Below are 20,709 nucleotides of genomic sequence, written 5' to 3'. Positions count from 1 at the left end.
GAAACTCTTATCAGTGAAGAAGCCGTGGATTTAAATCTGGTAACCGCACAGCCAGGGTTGGGGTGCTTTGCCCGGTCACCTCCCCTGATGTTTCCTGGAGTATCAAAATAGATCATCCCCGGACGCCTGGGTGGCTCAGCAGTTGGGTGTCTGTCTGCCTTTGGTTCAGGACGTGATCCCAGCGTCCCAGTATCGAGTCCCACGTGGGGGTCCCTGCGAGAAGCCTGCATCTCCCTCTGCCTGTCTCTGCCTCTCTGTGTCTCATGAAGAAGTAAATAAAATCTTAAAAAAAAAAAAAGTTCTTCCCCCTCTGATTCTGTCAATTGATGGTGGAAACAACAGCGTTAAGTCGGTGCTCCAGGTGATTCTCAGGGAGGCCGCAGTTAAGGAGAAAGGCTTCCTGTTAATTTCTGAGAATTGAGAGCAGGCTGCGCCTTAGGAGAGGTAATGGTCTCCACGACAGAGTCAGGGAGGATTAGGGCCACAGCACACGGGACCTATGCTGTAGCTGAATCTGTGAGCATCTGGGGAGGGGAGGGCCCCTGGAAGCAGAGAAGGAAAATCAGTTCCTGAGTTCCAGGTGGGAGGTCACAGCTTCTCAACAGCTCCAGGCCCAAAGGACTAGGAAGTTGGGCTTTTTGTGCATTTCAAAGTCCTGCCTGCAGGGGAGCAGTTTATAGGTGGAGAGACTGTGGCCGGCTTTAAAGGTGTATTCTCCTGATCTCCAGGAAGATCTTGTGCGAGAGCAGCCAGAGGACCAGGTGAAGGGAGCAGAAATGGCGCGGTCTCAGGTAAGCCTTGTGTCCCAGGTGAGAGGCCGCTTTGCCTTTTTTGCCTGAAATTCCCTGCATTTGGAGATTGCAAATGTTGATTCCTCTAGCTCTGATATTTCTGCCTTGTGGTTTCACCTATTTTTAAAAACCTTTTCAAATACAATACTCAAGGTTCGATCTTAGAACACTTCTCCCCATCACCGTCTTTCCCTTCTCTACAACGGGGCTTCCAATAAGCCACCAAAACTGTATTTATTTTTTATTTTTGAAGATTGTATTTGGGGGATCCCTGGGTGGCTCAGCGGTTTAGCGCCTGCCTTCGGCCCAGGGCGTGATCCTGGAGACCCAGGATGGAGTCCGGCATAGGGATCCCTCCAGGGAGCCTGCTTCTCCCTCTGCCTGTGTCTCTGCCTCTCTCTCTCACTCTCTCTCTCTCTCTCTCTCTCTGTGTCTCTCATGAATAAATAAAATATTTAAAAAAAAAAAGAAAATAAAATTCTAATTCACATTGGACTTTGATAAGTACATTTGTAACCCACAAAAATTTTCCACCTAAGAAGTAAACACAACTGTGGGTGCCTGTGTGGTGAAGTCGTTAAACATCTGCCTTCAGCTCAGGTCATGATCTCAGGGTCTTGGGATCCAGCCCTACATTGGGTTCCCTGCTTCACAAGGAATCTGCTTCTCCCTCTCCCAACCTGTTTGCACTCTCTCTCTCTCTCAAAAAAATAAATAAAATCTTGAAACAAAATAGATACCACCTATAATGCATGATATAAATTACAGTACTCAGGAATTTGTTATGCCTCTGTTGAGATATTTATTTATTTATTTATTTATTTATTTATTTATTTATTTATTTTAAAGATTTTATCTATTTACTCATGAGAGACACAGAGAGAGAGAGGCAGAGACACAGGCAGAGGGAGAAGCAGGCTCCATGCAGGGAGCCCCACGTGGGACTCGATCTGGGACCCTGGGATCATGCCCTGGGCCCAAGGCAGATGCTCAACTGCCCAGCCACCCAGATGTCCCAACACCTTTATTTATAAATTATTTTGGATAAACATACAGTATTCATAATGGTTTTCTGAATCATATGCCATCCTCTTATGTCAAAGTTGGACAATACATTAGAGCATATTACTGTGTTAAACACCATCTTAGTGCATAAGCAGGAAGCTGACCTACCCAGAACCAGTTCTAGTAGAACTTCGCTAAAAGGAGTTCACTCCTTGGGGAATCACAGATAGAAACTACACCAGGTCGAGTTGTCACACAAAGGAAACTTGACTTGCAGCAAATACAGAGATCACAGAGAGTAACTTCCCAACAAGAGACTCCCAGAGCCAGAGGGAATGATTTCCTTTTATTTAGGGTTAGGGTAGATATTTAGAAATTGGAGCCTTGTCATCTTATGTAGAGCTAAGTAGAACGTGGCATATGAAGCTGAGGATAACAGTTCTCTATGTACTTTGTTATATAAATGAGGTTTGTGCTTCTCCTTGAGTGGAGATTTTAGTATTATAATGAGTTCAAAGCAACTGTTGGTCATTCCATGGGTCACTCCTTGGTCCAACTGCATAATTGTGAGTCAGGGGTTAAGCTAAAATTGGCCCGGGCCAACCTTTTTCACAGGGGAGTTATCCTCTTTTGCTGGATAGTTTCTGTTTCCATCACAGGAGTCTATGCCTGAAGTAAAAGATTAAGGTAGAAAGAAGAGGCTAAGAAAAATATGGGACAAAGAGGGTACAAGCCCATAGGCAGTAAGGGTCAGATCATGGGATCTAGGGGGTGACATTTAACTCCCTCTTTCCTCTTAGGTACCTTGTGAACTCTGCCTGTGGCCACTTGGTAACTGTGGTATTTATTGCAGGGACTGCTGACGTTCAGGGATGTGGCCATAGAATTCTCTCAGGAGGAGTGGGGATGCCTGAACCACACTCAGCGGGAACTGTACAGGGATGTGATGTTAGAGAACTATGGAAACCTTCTCTCCTTGGGTGAGGATGACTCCTTCCAGGTTTCGCAGACCACACTCTGGGTTTTCTTCCTTCCTTTGAAGACTGACTCTTAGAAGATTCCTCTGCATGACTGGAATTCGGATCCATGCAAAAAGGGAAATAAATGGGGATTTGTAGATGTGGAGAAAAATCTTCATATTTCCTTTTCAGCTCTAGCTTCAGCTTCCTTTTTTTAAAAAAAATTTTAAAAACATGTTATTTATTTATTTATGAGAGACAATACAGAGAGAGGCAGAGACATAGGCAGAGAGAAGCAGGCTCCATGCTGGGAGCCCTATGTGGGACTTGATCCCGGGACTCCAGGATCACGCCCTGGGCTGAAGGCAGGCACTAAACTGCTGAGCCACCAGGGGTTCCCCCCTAATTCTCCTTCCTTAAGGAGCATCATCATTTCTGTTGATGAATGTCAGTACTAAACATTGACAGGCATCCAATGGTACTGCCGAATTTTAAACTCCAGTTTTTATGTATTATTATTGTATCTAGTCCGTGGAAGTAGAAGCCATGATTTGAATATTTGAAACTCCTTCTGCTTGTTCTTTTTTTTTTTTTTTTAAGATTTTATTTATTGATGAGAGACACAGAGAGAGAGAGGCAGCGACACAGGCAGCGAGAGAAGCAGGCTCCATGCAGGGAGCCCGATGTGGGACTGGATCCCGGGTCTCCCGAATCTCACCCTGGGCTGAAGGTGGCACAAACCACTGAGTCACCCGGTGTGCCCTCCTACTGGTTCTAAAGGGGCTGTTGGTCAGTAGCATTTGGGAAGGTATTTTCTATAATTTTATTTTATTTATTTATTTATTTATTTTTTAAAGGTTTGGTTTTTTTAAGATTTTATTTATTCATGATAGTCACACAGAGAGACAGAGAGGCAGAGACACAGGCAGAGGGAGAAGCAGGCTCCATGCAGGGAGCCTGACGTGGGAGTCGATCCCGGGTCTCCAGGATCGAGCCCCGGGCCCAAGGCAGGCGCCAAACCGCTGCGCCACCCAGGGATCCCATTTTCTATAATTTTACACTGTCCTATGGTCTCTACTGAGCATGATACTTGATTGAACATCTCCAGCAATACCCATTTTTCTTTTTCCTAATAACCAGGCCTCATTGTGTCAAAGCCAGACCTGGTCTCCTTTTTGGAGCAAAAGAAGGAGCCTTGGAGTGTGAAGAGAAAGAAGAGAGTAACCATCCATCCAGGTAAGTGGAAATGGATGAGGCAGATGACAGAGGTGCGGTCCACATGTGAAGGGGAAAGAGAGACCTTAAATTGTGGTGGGAGTAGTTCTCCTTGAATGGATACACTCTTGAGAAACCTAGTTTATATTTATATTTTTCTCCCTGTCACAGAGGGACATGTGCTATCCACCATTATCAAGCTCTTAGCTTCTCTAAGGATTCTCCTTCAGCTCCACTGATGGTCCATCACTTCCACAGGGAGGGCCAGGACACTCCCCTGGGAGTGGGAGGGTCTCCATCATTGAAAGGTTCTCCATTGCTGTCAGGGTCCTGGGGAAGTCTCCCTGTTTCTCAGGATCCATAGACTTAGCCCTTTGTAAGTTCTGTTTTGCGTCATGAGAAGCCTGTCGGGGTAGTGGTGGGCATACTGGGGTTTGGTGCAGAAATCCTGGGAACACTGGAGACAGGTACCACGTTTTCTGCCTTATGCATTCCAACGTTATGGAGGCTTTAATCTTGATTGTACAAAATTGACACTCAGTAATTTCATCAGATAACAAAGCACCTCCCTAAACTAAGAAAATCTAATCCTTTATTTCACCTTGAACGTTAATTTTTTCTTTGTATGAACTGAAATTAGGATATAACAGTGTGTTCCATTCCTCAGTGGTGAAATAATATAACGTATCTGTTTGTATCCTAGAATTCCTAACTAAATTAATGCCATGGGGGAGCTAGAACATTTAGACCTTAGAACTTGAAGGCCATAATAAATTCTCAGTTTTTACCTTCTTTCTTAATAACTGCATCATTGGATGAATTTGTCTTGTATGACAGAAATTTCTTTTTATTTTGTCAAGTGTGTTTTCACTTTCTTCATTATATATGAGATTCATCTGTTATTTATTAGATCAAAAGTTCTGATATGACATGGGCATGTGAGGTAGAGGGATGTCTGGGTGGCCAGTCAGTTGGTCCCAGGTCATGATCCTGGAGTCCTGGGGCTCAGCCCCTCCCCATTGGGCTCCCTGCTCAGTGGGGAGTCTGGTTCTTCCTTGCCCTTCCCCTGCTGTGCTCTCTCTCTCTCTCTCCTTCTCTCTCAAATACATGGATAAAGTCTTAAAGAAAAAAAAAAAGCACTGAGGTATAATTCGTATAATTCCTGTATATTAAAGAAAGCTTTTGTTCATAAATGTAATTTTACTTCAGTGACAATTAGTCATTGGGTTTTTCTTCTACTTTCCTTGGAATATATCTGAATTTGATCCCAAATATGTATTTTATGTATAGTGGCCTTCAGCATATTTTGCAACTTTCTTGGTGTTTATTTGGAAATGAAGATGTTGTTTATTTCCTTGGTTCTAAGGAGTGGGTTGTAGCCTTAAATTCTCTGTTCAAGGAGGGATATATTACTAAAATAATACATTTGTATAATGCCTTTTTAAGTGGTTGTTCATATGATTTTCACTTACAGCTTTTAATGATTCATTTTAATGAACATTCTTTTTTATACTGTGGTCAGTGAAAACCAGCCAATAATTCATGCTTGTTTTTTATGATACATAGAGTTTAAAATTAGTTTTATAGAAAGTTTCCTTGAGAAAAATGCATCTCTTTGGTGTTTTTTTATTTTGAAAGATTTTATTTATTTATTTATTTATTCATGAGAGATGGAGAGAGAGGCAGAGACACAGGCAGAGGGATAAGCAGGCTCCATGCAGGGAGCCCGATGTGGGACTCATTCCATTCTGGGACTCCAGGATCATGCCCTGGCCTGAAGGCAGTCGCTAAACCGTTGAGCCACCTAGTGATCCCGTATTTTTAATGCATCTCTTTTATTTTATTTTATTTTATTTTATTTTAAATTTTTATTTATGATAGTTACAGAGAGAGAGAGAGAGAGAGAGGCAGAGACGTAGGCAGAGGGATAAGCAGGCTCCATGCAGCGGGAGCCAGACATGGGACTCGAACCCGGGTCTCCAGGATCGCGCTCTGGGCCAAAGGCAGGTGCCAAATCGCTGCACCATCCAAGGATCCCTAATGCATCTATTTTAATGTCACTTTTCTAGGGTTAAATTTTGTCTTATTCTGGCTTTGTCATTCCATAACAATGTGCTTCCTTTTGTCTTGGACTTTCCACTACATTAGTTAGTTGTGGTTTTGGTTTTACTTGTGTATTTAGTTACACGATGACAATTTTCTTTTTCTTTTAATTTTTCCATAAGATTTTTAATCTATTCTTTTGAGAGTGACAGAAAGCAAATGAGAGCATAGCACAGGGGAGGACCAGAGGGAGAGGGAGAAGTAGAGTGCGCCCTGAGCAGGGAGCCTGACCTGGGCTCAATCCCAGGCCCCTGGGATCAGGATGTGAGCTGAAAGCAGACGCAGAACCGACTGAGCCATCCAGGTGCCCCACGGATGACAGTTTCTAGTCCAGAGTTCAGAGACCATCTGAAGGATCATGACCATGATCTGAACCGACATTAAGAGTCCCATGCCTAACATGATTCCTTCCTCTGCTTGACCTCTGTAGTCTCTTTCTTGTTTGAACACTCACCCTCTGTCTGAGCAGCCACCACAATGCATCCAGAGGGTGCTGTCGTTCCCTCTGCTTCCATGTCATGCGTGACAGAAACAAGTCCCTCCGGCAGCAGCCAAGAAGCCAGATCGCTGAACCTACAGGTCAGTCGTTTCTTTCTCTCCTGAGGAGAGGTACGAGTTTTTCCACAGGGTGGCCTTCGAGTGTCAGGGAGGGTGAGCTGCTGTTGTGGGCAAGTGTCACAAACTTTCTTAGTCTCTTTGATGTGGCTCTTCTTCATCTCTTGACAATCTCTTTTTCAAAGTGTCTGCTGGGTTATTGTGCCTATTTTTTCTGTTTTGGTATTTTTTTTCTTCAGGCTTTATAGATCCATATATATATTATGAGAATGGGTCCTTTATTCCTTCTCTCACTCTATTTCTGTCTCTTGAGCTTATGATGCAGAGAAGTTCTTAATGTAATCCAATTTGTCATATCAAACTTTATGGTTGGTAGTTTTTATCATTTTAGAAATTTTCTCATATACTAAGACCACAGAGATAGAATCCTTTGTTTTTCTAAAAGCATCATAATGATCTGTATTATATCAATCAGAGATGTATTAAGTGTCATTGTTCTCTGTGTAGTGACTGAGGTTTTCGATTTTTTCATGTTTTCTCAACAAGGATAACAAATTGAAGTATATTCTGAAAGTGTTATATTATGGTTTCTTTTCATTTGCTTTCATTAGTCATTTCGGGTAGCCCGGGTGGTTCAGCGTTACCGGCGTCTGCAGCCTGGGGTTTGAACCTGGGGACCCTGGTTCGAGTCCCTCCTTGGGCTCCATGCTGGAGCCTGTTTCTCCCTCTGCCTGTGTGTCTGCCTCACTCTCTCTCTCTCTCTGTGTCTCACATGAATAAAAAATAGAATCGTAAAAAAAAAAAAAAAGGTTGTGATATCTTATCAAAATGATACATTTGCTTTATGGACTATTGTTGTTATTCCTTGATACCATGTTGTGAGCTTGTGATCTGGACCAGCAATTCCATGATTTTCATCCACTCCAGGCACAAGCAGTAGGTCAGCTGTATTCATAATAAGATCAACATTTCCTCCCAATCTTCACCTCATTTCAGAGCCACCCAAAGAACGTTTGTCCTTGTCATCACCTGTTTCATTTACGTGGTCTCGTCATGTCTATATTGTTCCTTTTTTCTTTTAATTTAATGTTTTTTTATCACACTTCTTTTTTTTTTATTTTTTATTTATTTATGATAGTCACAGAGAGAGAGAGAGAGAGAGAGAGGCAGAGACACAGGCAGAGGGAGAAGCAGGCTCCATGCACCGGGAGCCTGATGTGGGATTCTATCCCAGGTCTCCAGGATCGCGCCCTGGGACAAAGGCAGGCGCCAAAACGCTGAGCCACCCAGGGATCCCCTAATTTAATGTTTTTATTTTTTAAATATTTTACTTATTTATTCATGACAGACAAACACAGAAGGAGAGAGAGAGGCAGAGACAGAGGCAGAGGGAGAAGCAGGCTCCATGCAGGGAGCCCGACATGGGACTTGATCCCGTGTCTCCAGGTTCCAGCCCTCGGCTGTAGGCAGCGCTAAACCGCTGAGCTACCCGGGCTGCCCTGTTCTTTTTTTTTTTTTTTTTTAAGATTTAATATATTTATTTGACAGAGAGCACAAGCAAGAGGAGCAGCAGAGGGACAGTTAGAAGCCGGCTCTCCACCAAGCAGGGAGTCTGACATGGGGCTCAGTCCCAAAACACTGGGATCACGACCTCAGCTAAGGCTTAACCGACTGAGCCACCCAAGTGCCCTTATGTTGTTCTTTATGATATTTCTTGTTGATGGGTGGTGAACATCTCTGCCCTAAATCCTATGTGTTTCCCAATTCTCAGCCATTTTCTTGTAATGACGCATGATTGCACTGTTTCCAGGACCTGCCTCTGCCTGGTTTAGAAGTACAAGATCTGTCATCAACTACATGTAAATTAATATGCTTCTACACAGTTTAGGTGTTTCTTCACACATCTCCCCTGCAAGTTCACTACAGAAGTTTAAGGTAGACCTTCATGAGTTCTGGGATTTGTTTACGTGGTTGAATGCAAGCCCCACAGGAACAGCGCAGAAGTGAATGTTATAAGTCACCCAATTCTTCTGCGTTGTATCCTGCCAATGATAGCCTTGAAAAATATTTCCTGATGTAAACTGCTTTTTTCAAGTTTTAAAGACTTTCTTTATTTTACAGAGAGGGTGTATGTGGATGGGGTGGGAGGGAGAGGGTGAGAATCTCAAGTAGACTTCATGCTGAGCACCGAGTCCAAAGTCTGTTGAGGAACCTGAACCCACAACCACTGAGATCATGACATGAGTCGAAATCAAGAGTCAGACCCTGAATTGACTGAGCCACACAGGCAACCCACATTGAATAGATTTTTTCCCAGATCCTTTGTCAGGCTAATGAGTGTTTGATGAGGTGGTGCATATCTGGGAAAATTAGTCAGGAGACATGCTGGGGTCAGACTGAGTGGTGGATATTGTTGGGAAAGGATTCTATGGGTTTAAATTACTGTGTATGTTAAGGATAGAGGCACTGAAAGTGTTTATACTTAATTGACTTTCCGCTGATGAGTGAATATTAAAATGCTTTGTTTTTATTTTTTTTTTAAAATGCTTTGAAATATAGTGATAATATCTTACCCTTAGGTGGAGGACAGATTTGTTAACTGTAGAGGAAAACAGATATCATCTTTATGGCAAAGGTTCAGGAAGATATGCTCTCTGCTCCTTCAAGATATTGGGGTTCCCTGTGCTCAGGGTCTCACAAGATGTGACACAAACCCACTGCACATGCAGCATCTACATGTGTGAAATGGGGATTTGGAGCTGGCCAGTGAAATTAGCGTGATCAAGAAATTTGTTCTGTTTCATGTGTCATGAACCCTAAGATCCTTGGATTTGAATCTGAGAGCCTCTGTCTTCTACTAGCATTGGAAAACTGTTATAGGCAAGCTTGTTCCACTGTAGAATATGTGGAACATGTAATTTTTATATTTCTTGGGATTATCCATGAGTTTATTTAAAAATGAAGTTGATGGGCACCTGGGTGGCTCAGTCACTGAGCCTCTGCCTTCGGCTCCGGTTGTGATCCCAGGTTCTGGGATCGATCCCCAGCAGGGAGCCTGCTTCTCCCTCAGCCTTTCTCTCTGCCTCACTCTGTGTGTCTCTCATGAATAAATGAACATAATCTTAAAAAATAAAAACATGAAATTGATATTTATGCATCTGTTTCTCCTTTTTATTTATTTTTTCACTTGTGTTTTAGTCTGCACTTATAAGTGAAATCATGTGTTATTTGCTTTTATTTGCCTGACTTATCAGCACAGTACTTTCTAGGTCTATTTACAGTGTCCACACAATACTTCCTAGGTCTATTTTCATTGTCATCAATGGCAAGAAACCACAAAAAAGGCAGAAACAGACCCACTCCAAAAACAAAACAGAACTGGTGCTTTCTGGAGTGGAATGGAGAGGGATGATGGGCCAACTGGGTAAAGGGGAATGGAAGGTATAGGCTTTCAGTTATAGAATAGATAAATCATGAGGCTAAAGGATATAGCAGAGGGGATATGGTCAGTGGTATTGGAATCTGGTTCTATGGTGCTAGGTACTCGCTACACTTGCAGGGAAAAACATTGTAGTTGCAAATGGATGTCAAAAGAAGGCCAGAGTAGCAACACGTATATCAAACAAACTGGAGTATTTTGTTCTTGTACGATGTTTATCCTGCTTTGGTACCAGGGTAATGCTGGGCCTCATAGGATGATGTTGAATATGATCTGTCCATTCCACTATTTGTAAGATTTTGATGAAGATTGTCATTAATTATTATTATCATTTTAATGTTCGGTAGAACTGACCAGCGAAGGTTGTGGTCCTGGGCTTTTCTGTGCCTGAAATTTTTTTATCCTACATTCAACTTTCATTCTTGTTACTGGTCTGTGAAGATCTACTTGTTGGGTTTAAGATTTATATTTCAATCTTGGTAGTTTTATATATATATATAGGGGAATTATCTGGGATTTTTCTAAGTTACCTCATTTGTTCGTATATAATTGTTCATGGCGATCTGTTATCACACTATGTATTTCTGTAGTTATCTGTTGTGTTTTCTGTCCCATTTCTTGTTTTAATTTTTGAGGCTACTCTCCTTTTTTCTTAGTTAATGTAGTGAAAATTTTGATTATTTTTTGGAAAATCTGGGCATTTATGTCAATGTTATGTTACTGTTTATTATGGTCTCTATCTCTGATTTTCTTTGTTAGTTCCTTTCTCTACTTGATCACAGCTAAGTTTCTTCCTTTTCTCGTTCCTTGTCTTGTAACCTTTAGAAGAAAAGTTGGGGGTGTCTAGGTGGCTCAGTCAGTTACACATCTGACTCTTAATCTCAGCTTAGGTCTCCATCTCAGGGTCTTGGGTTCAGGACCCAGTTAGCCAGTTAGGCTTCATGTTAGGTACAGAACCTACTATGATAAAGAAATGAATATAATAAAAAAAAAGAAAAAAGTTGAAACTGCAACTTAATTCAGGCATTTATAGTATTAAAAAAATTGAAAATGGAGTGTGTCTTAGAAAAAATTAGTAGAAATAAACAATACCCGTGATAGCCAACAAAACAACAAAAAAATAAGTATTCTTTAGGGTTTTTTTAAGGATGTCATCCGTAAAGAGATAAACTTGCATTTTCTTTTCCCATTTGGATTCATTTATGTTTTTTTTTTCCCATTCAGACTAGAGTATCCAGTTCTGTGTTGAATAGAAGTGCAATCCCTTTGTTATGATCATACAGAAGAAGCTTACAGTTTTTCTTTACTATTGAATATATTAGATTTCAGGTTTTCATACCTATATGGCCTTTATTAAGTTAAGGTGGTTTGCTTCTATTCCTACTTTCTTGAGTGTTTTTAATAGTGAAACATTGTCCAGTATGCTCATATTCTTGTTCTGCAGCAATATGATTGCCATTTTTGATCTTCATTCTGTTAATGTGGAGCCTTTAACTTATAGTTTTCCATATGTTGAAACACCCTTGAATTCCAGGAAGAATTGCCTTTAATTGTGTTGTAAAACGTGCTTTTGATTCAGTGTGCTAGTTTGCTTTTTGTATTGTGGACTTTGTATAACTGCACCTCACAGGTAGTAGTTTGTAATCTTCTTTACTTGTACAGTCTTCCTTTGCCTTTGACAACCTGGTAACACTTGAGTCACAGAGACTATTTTGATAATTTCCCTTCTCTTCCCTCCCTGAAAATGTTGGAAGAGATTTGAGATACCTTTCCATGGGACTCCTGGGTGGTTCTGCGGTTGCGCGTTTGCCTTTGGCTCAGGGCGTGAAACAGAGTCTCTTGATCAAGTCCCACATCAGGCTTTGTGCATGGAGCCTGCTTCTCCCTCAGCCTGTGTTTCTGCCTCTCTCTGCGTGTGTCTCTCATGAATAAAGGAACAAAATATTTAAACAAAAAAAAGGTACTTTTACATTAAATCTCTGAATTACCCAGTGAATTCATTTGGATTAAGACTTTTCTTTGTTGGGAAGTTTTAAATTACTTTTTCCATCTACTTAGTAGTTGTAGATCAATTGTGACTTTTTAAATATTTCTTCATGAAATATTTATTGGAATCCTGAAATCTAGGGAGCTTACATCTTTTTGAAATTTTTTTTTTAATTTTTTTATTTATTTATGATAGTCACAGAGAGAGAGAGAGGCAGAGACACAGGCGGAGGGAGAAGCAGGCTCCATGCACCAGGAGCCTGATAAGGGATTCGATCCCGGGTCTCCAGGATCATGCCCTGGGCCAAAGGCAGGCACCAAACCGCTGCGCCACCCCGGGATCCCATCTTTTTGAAATTTATACACATTGTTGGTATCTCTTTCTTGGCCTATAGTTATCCATTGTCACTTCTTATTATTTGTTTTTTTATGGTATCAGTTAATACTGTCTGCTGTCACTTCACTTCTGATTTTAATTTACCTTTTTTTTCATTCTTCTTTGATTTTGTTAAAAGTCTGTCAATTTTATTGATCTTTCCTGAAAACCAACTCTTCCTGTTGTTGATAATTTCCCTTTTTTTTTAAGTTTTTATTTATTCACGAGAGAGAGAGAGAGAGAGAGAGAGAGGCAGACAGAGGCCAAGGGAGAAGCAGGCTCCATTCCATGCAGAGAGCCAGATGTGGGACTCGATACCGAGTCCAGTACCACACCCTGGGCTGAAGGCAGCGCCAAACCATTGAGCCACGCGTGCTGCCCTATATTTTCCTATTTTTGCTGTTTCCTCTTTTCTTCTTTTCTGTTTATGTTTAAATTTCCTCCCTTTTGCAAACTTTGGACTCATGCGACTTTCCTTATTTTTTGTGATATAAGAAAGTAATTTGTACTATAGCATGACAGTACTACAGTACTACTACTATAGCTGTAGTACTACCGCTATCTATGAGGCTATGTGGTCAGTACATTCTGTGTTAGTTTATGTGTCCACTGAGGAACAAAGTCCTGATGATTCCTTCCGAGCCATCATGCTGATGTTCTCTGACTGATTTTCAGGTTATCTATTAGTGGTTGTCAGCATATTCATCTGAGAGTAGTAGGTGGATTAATTTTAGATTTCTCTTTCTTGATTTCTTTCAGCCATATCTTCTCGTGACACCCAGAGCTTGCTGTCAAAGCCAAGCATCGAAGCTTCTTTCCAAAGAGTGTCAATGGGTAGATTAAAAAATAATGCCATTCAGAATTTACACTTCATGACAGATTGGGACGATGATGGAGAGAGTGAAGGGCATCAAAGACATCATGAAGGCCACAACCATACTAAGATATCTGTGCATAATAAGAATCTCCCTGCCAGAAATGGTGAAGGATATAGAACATTTTCAGTAACCTCCCTTTTTAAGTCTGCTACTTCCACAAAGCAGTGTGTTTCTGAAAACAAAAGCTCAAATCAAATCTTCAAACTTACATATTTAGGGAACGACGACAGTTTGGAAAATCTGGGAAGTTACCTAGTCCAGGCTGAAAATAATTATTTGAACCCTTGTGAAAAAAGAATTGGATTGACTATTCAGTCAAATATTTCTAAACATCAGAGATTTAAAAATGAAGAACAAAGTGCTAAACAGGATCCATTTGAGAGGTGTTTCACTAAGGAGTCGATCCTACCAAATTACCAGAGCCTGTTCAGTGGAGACAGAGGTGCTCAGTGCAGTGAATCTGAGAGAACATTTAACCAGGGCTCCAATGTTAGTCCATGTGTGTGGACTCAGTTTCTAGGGAACCATCATGAGTGTAGTAAATGTGGGGAAGTCTTTGATCAAAACTCTAACCTTAGTGCACATAATAGTATGAATACAGGAGGGAATCCTAAAAGTGAATGTGAGAGTGCTCTTAACCAGTCCTCCAATGTTGATGATCAACAGAGAATTCATGTGGGAAAAAACCCATTCAGGTGTAATCAACCTGGGAACATGTTTTGTCAAGCATCAAGGCTAAGTATATATAAGACAGCCCATAGTGGAGAGAAAAGTGACATTTATAAGGAATGTGGCAAAGATTTTGCCTTGGACCCAGTACTACCTCAACGTCATGGACTGCGTACTATAGAGGAACCATACAAATGTGAAGAATGTGGTAAAACGTTTAAGGTCTGCTCATCCCTAAATACACATAGGCGAATCCATACTGGAGAGAAACCTTACAAATGTGAAGAATGTGGCAAGGCCTTTATCCATTGCTCACACCTTATTATTCATCGCAGAATTCATACTGGAGAAAAACCTTACAAATGTAAAGAATGTGGCAAGGCCTTTAAGACTCACTCAAGTCTTATTCAACATCACAGAATTCATTTTGCAGACAAACCTTATAAATGTAAAGAATGTGGCAAGGCCTTTAATCATAACTCAAGCCTTACTCAGCATCACAGATTTCATACTGGAGAGAAACCTTATAAATGTAAAGAATGTGGCAAGGCCTTTAAGATTCATTCAGGTCTTATTCAACATCACAGAATTCATACTGCAGAGAAACCTTATAAATGTAAAGAATGTGGCAAGGCCTTTAAACATAACTCAAGCTTTACTCAGCATCACAGAATTCATACTGGAGAGAAACCTTACAAATGTAAAGAATGTGGCAAAGCCTTTAAGCAGCCTTCACACCTCTCTAAACATCACAGAATTCATATTACAGGAGATCGTTACAAATGTGAAGAATGTGGTAGGGCCTTTACACAGCTCTGGAGCCTTACTCAACATCACAGAATTCATACTGGAGAGAAACCTTACAAATGTGAAGAATGTGGCAAGGCCTTCAATTGGCATTCATATCTTACTCAACATCACAGAATTCACACTGGAGAGAAACCTTACAAATGTGAAGAATGTGGCAAGGCCTTTAACCAGCACTCAAACCTTACTCTTCATCACAGAATTCATACTGGAGAGAAACCTTACCAATGTAAAGAATGTGGTCGAGCCTTTACCCAGCACTCACACCTTACTACTCATCATAGAATTCATACTAGAGAGAAACCTTAACGAATGTAAAGAATGTGGTGAGTCTTTAATCACCTTTCAAACTTCACTCATTATCAACGGAGTCATACTAGAGCAAAGCTTCAAAGTTTTAGGATTGTGCGAAAATAATTTTAAGTTCTTTTAAGCAACAAGAAATTTGACTTGAACGAAAATGATCAAGATTCTTTTTTTTTACAGTAATTTATCCCTTCTTTAAGACCGATTGCCCTACATCTAAAACTGTATACAACAAAATTATATAAGTATTCCTTGATTTTACAATGATAAATGAAAAACTTAAAAATTATCCAATCTAACAAGGTATGCAATGTTCTTTTATAGTTGTTGTCAAACTGTGAGAGCAAAGTAACTCATGGAATGTAAAGATAAGAGCTGAATAATTGCAGCATTAATGGAAAAGAGTATTTTCACAGAACCACTTTTCCCCTAATCGTATCTCCTCTTGGTGTTGATCAAACTGTACTATTGGCCATTTAGTTCTTTTGGGGTTTTTTTAGTTTTTTTTTTTTTTTTTGAAAGCCATATGCTTGTGCATAGACACAGTTATCTTATGTCCAATAAAAAATGGGGAAGGAAAAAATGAAAGAACAGAGGAAACCCCTTCTTGGTCTGGAGGAGCAGAGTTGTCAAGGAACAGGTTCCCTTTCTAGTAGACACCTCTCTGGTGCTGGAACCCATCAGTTGTATCTTTCTCCTCCGTTTTCCAGCTGAGCAGGTGTGTCTCTTTCCTTTATTGGATGCCCATCAAATCTTGTGACCTATTGCATTGACAAACCTTACTGTTCACAGTACTTTTTCATTAGTTTATTTCATGCGGTATACGCTTCTTCATCTTTAACTGTACTACAAAGCAATCGTGCCCCATCACCTTTGAATTATTATGATCATTGTTCTCAGTCTTGATTCCTTCATTGGGTATTTCTTCGGCCATTGAGAGTGCCAGCATCTCCTCAGCTCTCTCTTCTCAGAACTACCGGGTCCCCAACGACAGTACACAAATAGCAGACGTGGCAGAAGAAACAACTATGAGAGGATTTGTAAGTACTGCTCTCCTCTTACTCCCCATTAGGTAATTCATAACAGAGAGTAATGAAATATGTGTAAAGAATGTGGCAAGGCCTTTCAACAATGACAAACCATGATTCCTGATCAGAAAATGTATAGTGGAGAGGATTTTACAAATACCACAGATTTGGCAAGCACACTAACCATTGAGGAAAGTCATTACAACATCATTACATCCAGATAAACCTCTAGATAGAACTCTGGAGTTACTCTGCGTCATACTATCATAAGGGATAGAAACCATAAAGTGTAAAAGTTGCAGTTCCTTTACTGGAATTCACTCCTTAATCAATATTCCAAAATGTGGGATCCCTGGGTGGCGCAGCGGTTTGGCGCCTGCCTTGGCCTAGGGAGCGATCCTGCAGACCCGGGATCGAATACCACGTCGGGCTTCCAGTGCATGGAGCCTGCTTCTCCCTCGGCCTATGTCTCGGCCTCTCTTTCTCTCTCTGTGTGACTACCATAAAAAGAAATTTTAAAAAAAATTCCAAAATGCATACTAGATTCAAAACCTACAAACAGATGAATGAGGAAAGACCTTGTTTTCATATGTAGACTTTAGAAAACATCAGAGATTACAGAAAGGAAAGTAAGTTGAAAGACATAAATTTTTAGAAATGTGCTTATTGAACATCAAATATCAATAAATGTCACAAACCAATAGAAAGCCGTATATAAGTTACCCTTTTTAGACAGTACTCTACATCAAATACCTTCAAGGAATAGTATATAATTAAACGTGAGGATAATGTATTATGCTTCAAAAGATACAAGGGATGGATTTTTGCAAAGGTATAATTTCGATGTGCTTGTTTTCTACTGACCCTGTGTAAGGTTGGTGACTAGTACATTTAAAGCATTTTGTACTTCAGAAAATTCATGGATGCCTAGTTGGTATATGAAATTATATGGCTGACTGTTGCTGCATCAAAAGGAGATGCCCTTCTTCCTTCGGTGGGTCTCATGCTGACCTCATTTCCCATTGAAGATGAACAACAACATGAATTAGAATATATAAAGATCTAAATGTAGATCCTGTTCATGGTTATAACATTAATGTAAGTTACCATGAAATAAGTTTCAGAGTATCATTCTCCATTCATTAAAACTAAAAAATCTTTGTGGATAGTTTAAATAAAATGGTTTGCTAGTTGTTCTTTAAGGACAAATAGGTGGCAGTCCTGTAAAATACTGACGAATCTTGATAATAGCCATGGTTATAAGTTGAATTCTCAACATTAGGTGGTGTGGTTCCAATGAGGAAATCAGCACAGATACCACAAAGAGAGTAGATAAGTCTTCCCTAGGATGGCATACAAATGGAAATTCATATTTCTTAAGAGTTCTCTCAAGCCTGGAAAAGTTTTATATGGAAATTAAGCGGTTAACAAGTTAAAATCAACTGTTAAATGAGGTCTTTCTTTAAGCCTCTTGGTAACCAGAAAGTAAAAACCTGTAGTCAATACATAATAGATAGGGAGAAAATAATCGAAGTATACACCCACAGAAAATCACCAAATCACAAAGATAAATAGCAAATGAAGAAGAGAGCAAATATTTCTAAAACAGACAGGAAACGAAAGAATGACACCAGTAACTCCGTACTTTAATCTCTACTTACTTTAAATATAAAGGGACTAAATTCTCCAATTAAAAGGTATAGCTGAATGGAAAGAAATAGAAGAGCCAAGTATATTTTCCTTCAGCCTTAAGAACACACTCAGAAAGTGCAGGTGTGGAAAAAATATATACCATGCAAATAGAAACCAGATGAAATCAGGATGGGTATGCTTACATCAATCAAAGTAGACTTTAAGTCAAAGACTAGTAAGACACTGCACGGGTCATTATAAAATAAAGGGATTACATCGTGCAGTGTTTTTAATTATGGTGCACTTGGGAAAAAAAGATTTCCCCCATTCTAGTTTTGGTAGGACTCTAACAGTGTGTTTATAACTCATGTAATACCCTATGAAAAACAACGTACTTTCCCATAAAATTTGGTGGTGTTTTTCCAGGTACATCAATTATAGCTTATGTAATGTTTATGAACATCTATATCTCCTGTGTCCCCCAAATGGCTAGTCAATAGTTAAAAACCTACTCGTGTGCTTCGAGGTTGGGAAAAAGAGAGCACTAAATGACAATTTGAGAAGGAGTTACTGCTTCCAGATTTTGATGTGTGTGCAAAAATATTGTTGCCATGATAATCTTGCAATTACTGGAAGAAGTAGCCAATGGTTCATTGAAACCAACTACTATGGGCTAATCAATCTTTTCCCCACAGTATTTAGTTTTCTATCTCTGGCTATTATACATTGCAGATTTTCTCACATGTAATTTAATTTACATTGTTCTCTGCTATTTAATGTCTCCAAATAACTTACTTGTCCTTTCAGGTAGGTTATCATAATACCCCTTCGTAAGATTCCTGATATTATTCCTGGGCAGCTATTCTCTGTATACAATGCAAATGACAGGCTTTGTATGAGTCACCTTTACAGTGCTTCTGATTGTGACTTTAGTTCAAGTTGGATTCTTTCTGAAATGTAGGTCTTCACATAAGAAAACCTTACATTATGCTTTGATTTTTAGACTAACTACATTATATGTGACTAAAGGTTTAATACAGTATATGTGCATTTATTGAAAATAAAACATTTACTCATTTATTGTTGGCAAAAGCTGGCTAAGCATATGTATCTATGAGTTTGTATTAAAGCTGTAGGTTTGTGTATTTCTTTAGCGTCTGTATTAAGAGGCATTTACTTCTGATTACTGCTTTTTGCTCCTTGAGCTACATAATACTGCTTGTGCTTACATTGTGGTGTCAATTTGCTCAAAGGTTGGATACATAGGAGTCACCTACTTTTAAAAACGAATTTTATTTGATACGTAGTAATCTTTCACAGTTTTTCAAATCAATATAACCTTCTTTCCCTGAATAAAATAAAATGAAGGAGTTAATTCGACAAAAGGATGTAATCTTTATTTATTATTTTTTTTAAAGAATTTTTATTTATTTATTTATGATAGTCACAGAGAGAGAGAGAGAGAGAGGCAGAGACACAGGCAGAGGGAGAAGCAGGCTCCATGCACCGGGAGCCCGATGTGGGATTCGATCCCGGGTCTCCAGGATCGCGCCCTGGGCCAAAGGCAAGCGCCGAACCACTGCGCCACCCAGGGATCCCAGGATGTAATCTTTAGAACAGTTATGTACCCAACATAAAAGTACCCAAATATATAAGCAACAATGAACAGACAAGAACAGAACAAGAGACAGCAATACAATAGCAGGGACTTCAATTGTGCACCTTCAATGTGGGACAAGATAATCAATAAGGAAGTACCAGACTTCAATGATATTTCGCAGATTGACTTACAACGTGCCACCAACAGCAAAAAACACGTTGTTCTCACATGTACAAGGAACATTCTCCAATATAGATTTTATATTGGGTCACCAAACAAGTCTTAATAAATTTGATTGAAATCGTATCAGGCATCTTTTCCTACAACAGTGCCATGAAAGTGGAAGTCAGGTACAAGTACAAAACTAGAAAAATTATAAACATATGAAAAATAAAGAACCTGCAATAGCATTACTCTTAATAGCCAGGACCTGGAAATGACTTGTGTCTCTTTTCAGATGAGTAGATAATATGGTGGATATATAAAATATATGTTGGCTATTATTTTTTTTTTAATTTTTATTTATTTATGATAGTCATAGAGAGAGAGAGAGAGGCAGAGACACAGGCGGAGGGAGAAGCAGGCTCCATGCACCAGGAGCCTGATGTGGATTCGATCCCGGGTCTCCAGGATCGCGCCCTGGGCCAAAGGCAGGCGCCAAACCGCTGCGCCACCCAGGGATCCCATATGTTGGCTATTATTAACAATACTATATTGGCTATATGAAAATTGCTAAAAAATTCTTATTAATTCTTATAACACACACACAAAATTGTAAACTATGATGTAATGGATGCTAACTACACTTACTGTGGTATATGTTTTGCAATATATATATGTGTTTTTTATATATATAATAGTTAAATTATACACCTTTAAACTTATATAATGTCATGTCAATAGTAGGTGAAGAAAACTGGAAAAATGTCAGCAGATTATGGATTAGATATGAGGATAAGAAGATGAGAGTGGTGACAGCTAAAGAGTGTGAAGTTTCTTAGAAGGTAATGAAATGAAGCAGCAATGTTGATTCATAATGTCATCAAGGACCATATTCAGAATATATGCCACTGAAAGAAGGTAATTAAATGTTCTAGAATTGACAATGGTTTGCTTACACCTACATGTGACTGAGTTAAAAAGCTATCAATTGTACACATTGAGTGGATAAATTGTGTGGCATGTAAGTTATAACAAATAAAGCTGTTTAAAAGGAACCCCAAATTCGAAATTCTTAGAAAAGATCTCGTATTAATGGCCAAGGTGAAAAACTGCATACATTCAGGTATTAATTAAACACACACATGTGCATACACGGACGCAGAAGATTTCAACTGGAATTTGGCATTTGACTTTCTCT

At 39.7% G+C, this 20,709-nt stretch overlaps 2 protein-coding genes and 1 pseudogene across 2 annotated transcripts in view; 2 read left to right on the top strand and 1 right to left on the bottom strand.

The window, feature by feature from the left end:
• The window catches only part of LOC112912714 (uncharacterized), a 58,590-nt gene extending 43,498 nt beyond the window's left edge, over nt 1-15,092 (top strand). The window contains 1 exon segment of the mRNA XM_072761595.1: nt 13,828-15,092. Within this exon segment, the coding sequence (XP_072617696.1) occupies nt 13,828-15,092 (1,265 nt within the window).
• LOC140595233 (KRAB domain-containing protein 5-like) lies at nt 448-8,244 on the top strand. The gene is made up of 5 exons (XM_072737908.1): nt 448-516; nt 729-791; nt 2,650-2,776; nt 3,896-3,991; nt 8,177-8,244. The coding sequence occupies exons 1-5, from the start codon at nt 448-450 to the stop codon at nt 8,242-8,244; spliced, it is 423 nt and encodes a 140-aa protein (XP_072594009.1).
• Nucleotides 15,093-15,730: 638 nt separating the features above from the next.
• Nucleotides 15,731-16,043, bottom strand: LOC140599321 (small ubiquitin-related modifier 2 pseudogene; annotated as a pseudogene).
• Nucleotides 16,044-20,709: the final 4,666 nt, after the last annotated feature.

The sequence above is a fragment of the Vulpes vulpes genome, chromosome 1, assembly GCF_048418805.1.
Source record: "Vulpes vulpes isolate BD-2025 chromosome 1, VulVul3, whole genome shotgun sequence".
Classification (NCBI taxonomy): domain Eukaryota; kingdom Metazoa; phylum Chordata; class Mammalia; order Carnivora; family Canidae; genus Vulpes; species Vulpes vulpes.
Note: the sequence above shows the minus strand (reverse complement) of the source record. Positions and strands in the feature narration are given on the sequence as shown.

Coding starts and splice junctions, on each gene's coding strand:
- LOC140595233 (XM_072737908.1), top strand. CDS start 448: ATGGTCTCCACGACAGAGTCAGGGAGGATTAGGGCCACAGCACACGGG. Junction 517..728: donor CCTATGCTGTAGCTGAATCT/GTGAGCATCTGG, acceptor CCTGATCTCCAG/GAAGATCTTGTGCGAGAGCA. Junction 3,992..8,176: donor GAGAGTAACCATCCATCCAG/GTAAGTGGAAAT, acceptor TTTATTTGACAG/AGAGCACAAGCAAGAGGAGC.